Consider the following 11,048-nt stretch of genomic DNA (forward strand, 5'->3'; position numbering starts at 1 on the left):
TATTAAAAACATAAAAATTAAAATTTTCTGTTTTTTTTTAATAACTGCTCTTAATTAAAATACTTGTTAATCTCATTAGCTGACCTAGCTTTTTTCCAAAAATCAAGTAATGGTGCTAATTACAGTCTGTGTATCTGCTACACGTGATAAGTGGGTAGGATTATTATTTTAACTTGAAAAAAAAGTATAGTTTATTTGTCATCAACTGATTATTATTCATTATTAGTTTTTTTTTTTCTGGTCACAGGGGTTAGTAGTCATGGAGCTAGAAATACACCTGTCCTAAATTTGAATCACAAATAAATAAATGGAGGGGTTACAAAAAAATAATAATCAAGTGCTGTTGTACCTTCAATATTGCTCTTGCAGCCTTTGAAACGAAGGGTTGACAAATAAATAATATATAATATATGCTTCTTAGAAGTGATATAATATTTTTTTTTTACGGTATCTTCTAATTCGACAGATTAAGAATTAATTCGTCGCAGATCTGAGCTTCATTTAAGAGTCTGCTGCTGGTCAATGGTTGCTGCATGCATAAGGCGAAATTCGAACCCCCGATACTTACTTAAGCGGACGAGTGAACTGACCACTCGACCAACCCAAATTAGTTAGAAGTGATATAATATTGTTCTATAGTCCACCAACTCAATTGTTGAAGACAACACATATAAGAACACACAAGCCTGCCACATATCTATATAAATATACGAATGCCTTTAATTGTTTACTGTTAGTGGAGGCCTGGTGATGATGTTTTTAAATCCACTAACAGTTTCAATTTTTTTTTTAATGGTAAACCGACCTTCTTTAAAAAAATTTTAATATTAGTATACATGGTATTTTTATTTTTTCAATTTTTATTTTATTTATAAATGGATATAGTAGAGTAACAATTTTTCTTAAAATGCAAGTCATATATGATGATGATATTTAGTTCAATATTATTTTTTTTATAAAATTTGAACGATGGATAATCTTATTCTATGTTATGTGGTGTATAATCTAACCATATCTCATATATCAGTGTGATTTAATTTATTTATTATTTTATAAGTCAATAATTCAGAAATTAAAAGAAATATATATATCATATTTAGAAACCAAATGTCTAAAGTTGTGTTTGAGTCACTGTTTTTTTCTAACATCTCCTCAAGTCTTATTTGAATTGTTCTTCTTTAATTTTCTTTTCTTTTATTTTTGTGGATAGTGGGGTCAGATTCATGTAATTCTTCTCTTCATGATTATTATTCTGAATTTTTCCGTACAAGCTAAGCTGGAATAATTTGGAGTATTCACAATTAAATTAATTAACTGGTAATATAAGCTGCAATAGGTATAGAGGCAATATCATATGCATTAAACAGGTAATCAAGGTATATATATATATATAGCTAGCTTCATGTAGAGTTGTATGTTAGCGAATATTTAAAAAAATAAAAGAGAAACTCTATATGGTCATCACTTTTTTATAATTTTGGTCATTATTAGTCATTATAAATATTAAATTATATTAATTTATGTATATAAATTCTAATAAATATAAGTGCAAATTATATATTTTTTGTGTATAAATTTTTATAAATATGAGTATAAATTATTATTGTCAAATACTGACTTAAAATTATATATGTATGCAAACTCTACAAAATATGAATACAAATTGTAGTGATTCATGTGTATAAATTTTTGTAAATATAATTGTAAATTATATATTTTTTGTGTATAGATATTTATAAATATGAGTACAAATTATTACTGACCAAATGATAATAAAAAATAATAAATTTTGATGATTTTTTAATATTTTTTAAAATAAATAAAAAAACTAAAATAGTGTTATAGTATTTTATTTTGGCATATTATCATTATTATTGGCTTGACCTAGAGAAATATAATAAAGAAGTAGATTCTCTTTGGTGTTGGTTTGAGAAACTGAAAAAAGCAAAATGCAGGGTCAAAATTAAAAAGCAGAGGAGAAAGCATGACATGAATAAATGATGAAGAATGGGAAGCCATAATACAATAAGACAAACTCACAAGACATTCCTCATATAGGAGGATTCAAAGCAGTGATGATACACATAATAAAAAAATGTGTGTATATATATACTAATTAATAGGTAACAAAAAATGTATATAATATTATTAGATAGTAGTTTATATTATCATTATGTCTCTATGATTTCGTGTTATGATTTTTAAGGTTATATTTATTTGCTATTTTAAGTATATAAGAATACTTTTGAATCTGATAACATTTTTTTTTTCTTTTAAGTATATAAGAATACTTTTGAATCTGATAACATTTTTTTTTCTTTTTCAAAGATTATTATTTGGCCCTAATATCAAAATTTCAGAATAGTATTTATTTTTATTTTTTTTGAATAATGGTTCATTTTATTTAATAGAAGCCAACTATTAGATTATTGTATTTAAATTGTTTATTATAAAACATTAAAAAATCCAAGAGAAATAATTTTGAAGAACATTAGTTAATTTACTTCCGTTTGAACGAATAAATAGATGAAAAAAATCTAAAATAGCTCATGATAATTACCTCAAAAGAAAATGAGATTTTTGACAAAAAAAATCTAAAAAAAAAAATAAAAGACTGAATTGAGTATTTTTTTTGGAGATCTTATTATTTTTTTGAAGTAATTATCAGGATTCAGATAAAATATTCACTCATAATAGATAGAGTTGGGTGTCGTAAGGTAAGTAGTTATTATTAAGGACCATCATTATTCATGGACTCTTCCATTTAATTCATCAGATTTCTTATAAGTAAGTACTAGTTTAATTTTCTTACCCTAGCATAATTTGTGGGTGAATGTCCAATCGAGATAATAACTTAAAAGTATGATCTATATTTTTGATATTGATGAAAACGAAAACTACTACCTTAAAAATATATTTTCTTGCTGAGGAAGTAATTGAGAGTTGGTTTATTTTTTGTACCAAAACAAATCCCCTCTCCCAACAAAAAAATAGGACAACAATGCATTTAGTAAAATATTATGTACCATAAGGTTGTGAAGTGAAAAAAGAAGACAGGGAAGTGATTAATTAACACAATTATTTAAACTTCAAGTAATGTAATTAAGGCTACACATATTTTATTCTTTCAATTTACATTATTTATATATTTATATATTAGATAGGAGTAAATATTAAAAAAGAAATTAATACTATATAGATATTATAAATGGAATAAATATTTTTAAAATTTTAAAAATTATTATGAACGCAAGAAACATATTCATCAGATATCTTATCATTTGGGATATTGACATATTGTGTACAAATAATTTAAGATACACTTATAAAAGAAAAAAGAAAAGAAAAATGAGTAACTCAAAAGTTAAAATGGATAATATGAGATAATTAAATTTTTTTAGCTAATTTTAGTTTTTTAAATTATTTATTTATCTTAAATTCTAGATCCTATAAACTCTTAACTTTGTACTCTAAATTATAAATTCTTAATACTAAAATAGACTAATTTAACTAAACATTAATTTTTTATACTTTCTCTATGTGTAATTAAATTTCGTGCATAGGCAATCTTACCTTCTAAAGATAACAAAATGAATTAAAGGAAGATAAGAAAAGTGATATGAAGTATAATAAATAGAAAAGAAATTTAAAATAAGTGCTACATTTGTGTGACTAAGATGTCTCTTTTATTGATGTTCCATCTCATTAAAAAAAAAAAAAAACTATAATTTTATTTTTTAATTTTATATTTTTATATTGTAACACTTCGAATTTTTTAAAAATTTTTAAATAATTAGTTATTTATGAACTAATATATTATATTGAGATGTAATTTTTAAGAAAATTATTTTTAATAAAAATAATTAAATTGAATTTTATAACTATTGAAGTTTAATTTAATTATTACTTATTCTATTAAATTTAAATTATTTATCAAAAAAATAATTTAATAAAATAAAAATTAAATTGATTTATTATTATTATTATTATTATTTATTTTATTAAATTTAAATTATTTATTAAAAAAATAATTTAATAAAATAAAAATTAAATTGATTTTTATTGTTATAATAATAATAATAATAATAATTATTATTATTATTATTATTATTATTATTATTATTGGTTCCATTCCATAAACCAAAATTACTAAGGGGAACAAAGTAAAAAAAAAAAAAAGGGGATTGAAAATTGAAAACGTGTAATGCATAGCTGCCTTTATATATATATGACCAAAAAGAATTAGAAACATGGCTTATGCATGCATATATATGTATATGAATGTGACACATAATCCACCCTTTTAATTAATCATCATCATACACGCATGGCTTTCATTCTTTGAAGAAAAAAGAAAGCAAAGTGCCGAGAAAGAGAAAGAGAACCGTGACCTCCTCAATGAACTTCTAATTTCGATTTCTTGTGAACTGTAATTTTAATAAAAAATTTAATTTGGTAAAGTGTTTGCATTTTCTTTTTTTATATGTTGGTATTATTTTTATTTGGTAAAAGTTGACAGTGATGTAATTTCTCTTTTTTTTGAGTTCAGCTATTAGAGTTTTAGGAGGCACAGACGATTTCTGACGTTTTCTTCTTCAGCAGTTCGGTCAAAAAGTTTCTTCAAAATTTTCGTTGATCCTGATTTCGTACGAAGGTAGAAAATTTCATGTTAAAATTAACTGTTTTAATTTATGAATGCTATGAAAGTTTAGTAGATATTTGCAAATAATTTATGATTATTTGAAATGATTGAATGTTAATTTTGAATTACATTTGTGACTGAATGTGATGAATATGTATTTGATTTCTTGATTATTTAGGAATGCTAAGAATTCTAATTGTTGAGTTGAAAAGTCGGTTTGATTTGTTGGTATTGAACTGAGATTTGAAAATGATTTCTGATTTTGGAAATATTTGAAAAGAGGTTAAGAATGGTTTGATTGGGACCCGAAAGGGGTGGCAAAGTCTGAGTTTAAGGGGAGATGCTGTCAAAATTTTATTATAAAACTTAATATTTTGTTTGAAATATTTAGAAAAAGGTTGGACTTGAGAAATAGTATTATTTGACTTTTGATTTATTAAGAAAAGATTTATGTTTGGGTTTGATTTATTAAGAAAGACTTTATGTTTTGAGTTTGATTGTCGTCCTCCCTAAAGTCTCGAGACCCTACCGTGATATTTATTTAATAAATGATTCTTTTAAAGAGGTTTAAATTTGAAATGGTTTTGAAGTTGGGTTGGAAAATCATGGTTAAGAAAGAACTGATTTTTGTATGAAAGAACTTGTTGTAAGTAAAGTGGTTTCGGAGGTTTGAAAATGTTATAAAGAGAGGTGTTGGTTTTAAATAAAAATGACTTGAATCCGGTTTATTAAGTAAAAGGACCTCTGCCATAGAAGAGCAGAGAGTAGTGACTGAAAAGATATATATTGAGTGTTGTTGGGTCTTAGTGTCAAGTGTCTAGTGAGGACGGTGATACGTAATGCCCACTTGACACAATAGAGACGGCTCAGTGAGGACGGCGATACGTAAACTGGAGGTCGTGGGCTTTGTGTGTGAATGATTGTGCGGGGATGTCCGTGTGTATGGAATGACTTCCAGGAGAAAGTGGCACATGCTTCAGTTGGAGAATCAGCACCTGCAAGTACTTGCAGAGGTCATGTTCGGCATACTTCAGTTGGAGAATCAGCGTCTGCAAGAAGTAGAAACTTGCAGAGGTTATGCCGCTTGAATGCCTTATCTGACTTGCGAGTCGGATTGCGTCGGGTGCGGGTCGAAACCGACAAATGAGCTCATTACCTGCGATAGGACTAGACATGCATCATTATTGTTTGCACATTTGCATTTGATTGTGTTTGCTTATCCTGTCTCTCTGTGATTGTACTGTTTGTCTTATTGCTATTTGTTTGTGTATTGAGGTGACTGAGAACTGAGGTTGTGATTGAGATTTATCTTAAGTTCGAAAATTTAAAGAAGGTAATTAATTATATAAAGTAATAGTAAAAAGTATTTTCAAAAGGTTTGATAAAAATATAATTTTATTGAGTAAAGTTAATTATTTGCATTTTATTTCATTACTCTTACGGCATTCCCATTTTCTACTGAGAACGCGTGATTTGTTCTCACCCCAAAATTTTTCACCCTTTCAGTGACACAGGTTCGAAGACTCAATTTGAAGCTGCGGGGAATTATTAGTCTTATTTGAGTTAAGTTTATGTGTTGAACCGTATTTCTAGAAATCCCTCGCCAGTTAAGATTTTATTATAGGTTTAATTACTCTATTGGTCCCTATAGTTTCGCGAAATTTTCAATTAGGTCCCTACACTTTTTTTCCTTTCAATTGGGTCCCTGCCCCCAATTTTTTTTTCAATTAGGTCCCTACCGTGACCAAACAGTTAGATTTAACGGAATATTCCATTCCTAAGTTAAAGATTCTGTAACTTTATGTGAAATCTCTAATTATCTTTCACTCATATTTTTCTGAAATACCATTTTACCCTCCCAGACTTAGAAACTGTTCGGTCTCTTCTCCAAAACTTAGAGAAGAAAGTCGTTCACATTCGTTGCTTCCCAACTCCCTCATCTGCAGAGATCAACTCCACTGGAATATTGCTGGAGGGTTTGGCGTCTCCGGTATCATTGCCGTCGTCGTAGACGTTGCTTCTACCTCTAGGTAAGACAACGCTCAACGTTTCACTCGTTGAAGGGTTTTTGTTCTTTTCTCCTGGGAAAGTTTGTCATTCTGTTTATTAGAGCTTCCTTTTGTTTCTGAAACTGTTTGAAGAGGAATTTATGGCATTATTTTTTTTTTGGTATGCAGTTATGGGTGATTTGGATTTCAGTATCGAAATCCATCATGGTGGCAAATTTGTTGACAGTGGACAACGATTAGAGTATTTAGGAGGAATGGTTGTGGAGGATTTACATTTTGAGGTTGATGAATGGTCATTGCAAGAGATTGTCAATCAGCTAAAGCAACTAGGGTATAAGGGTTTCGCTAGGATTTGGTACAAGGAACCCGGGATGGATTTGAAGTCAGGTCTTAGAGAGTTGAAGTCCGATGGGGATGCGATGAGAATGGCTAGGTCACTGGTGTCAAATTCCTGCAAACATTGCGAGGTATATGTTGTCGATGGAGCCAGAGAAAGTAAAGGGATTGAGATCACTTCAACTGATGCTGATTATGTGCCAGAGGAAGGTGAAGACAGTGCTGATGATGATAGGTTGCTAGAGGTTGAAATGGATGCTGAGTCAGAGCCTTCTACTGAAGAAGAGGTATTTGATGATAGTGCTGATGATGGTGACCATGATGATCAGTTTGGGTTTGAGGTGGAGGATAATGATCCACCATCAAATGCATTTAGGGGATTTACTGGCCCACTAAATGATGAGAGAACTGCAGCAGCTGGAACAGCTGAAGGTGATGAAGGTTTAAAGGAGGGTGATGAGCAAGTTGGGGGCTTATCTGATGGATATCAAACTGATGACATAGATAGTTATGAGGGGGACTCTGATGATATGATAAAAAAGAGGAGGTTCCCTAAGTACAATGAGGCAGAGATGAATAGAGAGTATGAATTTCAGGTGGGGCTGGAATTTAAATCACTTAGTCAATTCAAAGAGGCTGTTAAGGAGCATGCCCTATTGAATGGTAGGGACATTAGGTTTCGAAAAAATTATAAGGTGAGGTGTAGAGTTGTTTGCAAAGGAAGAAAGGAAAAGTGCAAGTGGGTTTGTTTTGCGAGTAAGGTCGGGGGTTCTGACTGTTTCCGGATCAAGACTTTGAATGGAAAGCATACATGTGGAAGAAACTATAGCGGAAGACTTACATCAAGTAGTTGGATCTCAAAGAAGATTGCCAACAACATTAGTAGAGGGGAGGAGATGAAGCTTGCGACAGTTATTCAGACTATACAAGACAAATACATGGCCAATATCAGTGTTGATAAGGCTTACTGGGCAAGGAGGAAGGCAAGAGAAGAGGTACATGGGCGGGCAATCCAACAGTATGCTAAACTAAGGGATTACTGTACAGAGATACTTAGGGTAAATCCAGGATCTAGTCTGAGCATATTGGTTGATAGGCCTTCTCTTGCGCACCAGCCCCGATTTATGAGAATGTACATGTGCCTTGATGCAGTCAAGAAAGGCTTCTTGGCGGGTTGTAGACCTATTATTGGCATGGATGGATGTCACTTGAAGGGCGACCATGGACAGCAGCTGCTAGTTGCTGTTGGCAGAGATCCAAATGACAATTACTTTTCGATAGCCATAGCTGCAGTAGAGGCAGAGACTAAGGACAGTTGGGGGGTGGTTCTTGGAGATGCTATTAAATGACATTGGAGAATCAAAAAAGTGAATTTTTATGAGTGACCAACAAAGGTATCACTTTAATTTTTTGCAACTAATTTGATTTGAATATAAATCTGCTATGTATATGATGACATATGCAACTGATATGAGTTTGTGAATATAAGTCTCCTATGTTTATGATGATATATGCAACTGGAGGCTTGTGAATATTAATCTGATATGTATATGATCATATATGCAATGTCTAAGCTTGTGAACATAAATTTGCTATGTTAGTGATGCTATGTTTAGATGTAATGGCTAAGCTTTTGAACATTAATTTTCAAAATTTGATATGTTAGTGAACATTTACCTGACTATGTTTAGATGCTATATTGATCTGTTACATGGGTATATTGTGTTCTGGACTGAATCAATAAAATAGGGGCTGATGCAAATCTTTCAAGAGGCATTGCCAACAATGGAGCATAGGCTTTGTTTGAGGCATTTATATGCCAACTGTAAAAAAGCATATGAGGGTGGTACTGTATTAAGAGACCTAATTCTGTCTATTGCCAAAGCTACCTATGTGGAAGAATGGGAAAGAAGGATGAATCAACTAAAGGAGGTCAACAGAGACTGTTATGACAAGTTGTTTGCTTTGGATCCAAAATTGTGGACAAAGAGTCACTTTATATTTCTGGCCAAGAGTGACATGCTGATGAACAACATCTCGGAGGCATTCAATGGAAGAATCCTAGAGGCAAGAGACAAGCCAATTCTGACTATGTTTGAATGGATTAGGTGCTATTTGATGACAAGGTGCTATTCTGACTACACACCCCTGCACCCACATCCCAGCCACCACACACCCCTGCACCCCCATCCCAGCCACCACACACCCCTGTCCCACCCTGACAGCCTACAAACACCCATGCACCACCATCACAGCCTGCACCACCATCACTGCCTACCACCTTACCCACACCAGCATCACTACCCACCACTTTGCCTACACCTGCATCACTGCCCACTGCACCAGCATCTCAACCTTTGCCTAAGACCAAAATCTTTGGTGTGAGAAGAAGTGGAAGACTCAAGATTGGAGTTAGGAAGGCAACAAATCATCCGTCTGAACATGTTGACCTTACACTTGATTGAGGCTGAAGAGAGTTTAGGGTTTCTTTTTTATATCTGTTGTGTTATGTAGGATTTGTGTTCACCTGTGACTCTGGTTTCTTTATGGTTTGGACCACTGTTATTATGTGTTGTGGACCACTTTTGTTATGTGGGTAGAAAACTGTTATGAGTGGGTGTCACATTTATTTTGTGGCTATCTAGGTGTCCTACATTATATAATGTAAAAAACAATGGTATCTATTATAATTCAATGAATCTTTTGTTTTACCTACTTTTTTCTCAGTATCATACTTGTATGCATATTAAATAGCAAAGGAACAACTTTCATTTACAAAAATTAAACATTTCATATAACTTCATTGCACCCAACATAAACAGTACACTATTGTCTTATATAGACTATTACATTATCATAACATCCATGCTTTCTACATCTTTACATATAACACTGCAACAATCAAAATACCTAATATCAAGCCCAGCATAATTAGCATCTTGTATTGCTTTTTCATACTATCTTCCATCTTAGCAAATTGCTCCTCCACTGAATTCAGCTTAGCACATGACCTTCTTACCCAGGCATCTACTTCTCCAACCTCTGCAATTAATCTCTCTAGATCCACACTTAATCTGTCTATCTTCCTTTCTTGTGCCTCCAATTCTCTAACCCTTTCAAGTACTTGCTGTGAACTGTTCACTCCATCTTCTCCAGATATCTTTTTTCTTTCCCATCAACCCACTCAAAAAAACTTGCATCTCCTATTAGGGCAAGAAATGAATCTTCTGTTTGAATTTTTTGATGTACTTGAACTACGAAGAAGCAGAGTGTCTCCACAAAAGCACCGAACCCTCCTTTCCTTTTGCTTCAACCATTCGCTCTTCTCATCTTCTTCATCATCAATCCACTCGAAGAACTTGCATTTTGGCATTCTCCCACAATCAACATACCTTCTTCCATGGCTTGCTACTGCCGAAGAAGACATCACAGCAACTGCCTCACCACAAAAATAAAGATGTCTCTTCTTGACGAGGGTTCTGGAACTACAGACTCCTGAAGATAACTGACTCTGATTTGAGTATTGACATAGTAAGGGTAAGGGTTGTAAACAGAGGAGCAGAAGTTTGAGGAAGAGGCGAAAAGAAGAGACTTAGAACTCATAACCCTAGTGAGTCTCCTTCATTTGTAAGGGATAAGTGAGGGTTATAATGGTCAAATCACTCATTCTTAACGTTTTTTGTAACGTTTACCGTCACTAGGGACCTAATTGAAAAAAAAAATTGGGGACAGGGACCCAATTGAAAGGAAAAAAACTGTAGGGACCTAATTGAAAATTTCACAAAACTATAGAGACCAACAGAGTAATTAAACCTTTATTTTATACAGAGGAATAGGAGTTGTATTTGAATTTCATTTGAATTCTTTTGTATGATATTTATTATTCATACTAACTATGTGACTAGTATTGCTTGGAGATCTTTGATATATGATTTTAATTAATAAAAACAAACTTTTCGTCTTTTTCTTAAAAATTGAAACGTGAAATCGAACTAAAGACTCAATATTAGATAGTAAATACGGAAAACAGATTAGTAATGCCTCATTTTTAGTACGATCAT

The 11,048-nt window shown here is 31.7% G+C and overlaps 1 protein-coding gene across 1 annotated transcript; it reads left to right on the forward strand.

The window, feature by feature from the left end:
• The first annotated feature begins 6,821 nt into the window (after positions 1-6,821).
• On the forward strand, positions 6,822-8,336 carry LOC107626689 (uncharacterized). Its single transcript, XM_016329588.3, has one exon. It carries the CDS (start codon positions 6,822-6,824, stop codon positions 8,334-8,336), a length of 1,515 nt encoding a protein of 504 aa, XP_016185074.1.
• The last annotated feature ends 2,712 nt before the right edge of the window (positions 8,337-11,048 follow it).

Source organism: Arachis ipaensis, chromosome B2, assembly GCF_059453495.1.
Source record: "Arachis ipaensis isolate K30076 ecotype BB chromosome B2, ASM5945349v1, whole genome shotgun sequence".
Classification (NCBI taxonomy): Eukaryota; Viridiplantae; Streptophyta; class Magnoliopsida; order Fabales; family Fabaceae; genus Arachis; species Arachis ipaensis.

Coding starts and splice junctions, on each gene's coding strand:
- LOC107626689 (XM_016329588.3), top strand. CDS start 6,822: ATGGGTGATTTGGATTTCAGTATCGAAATCCATCATGGTGGCAAATTT.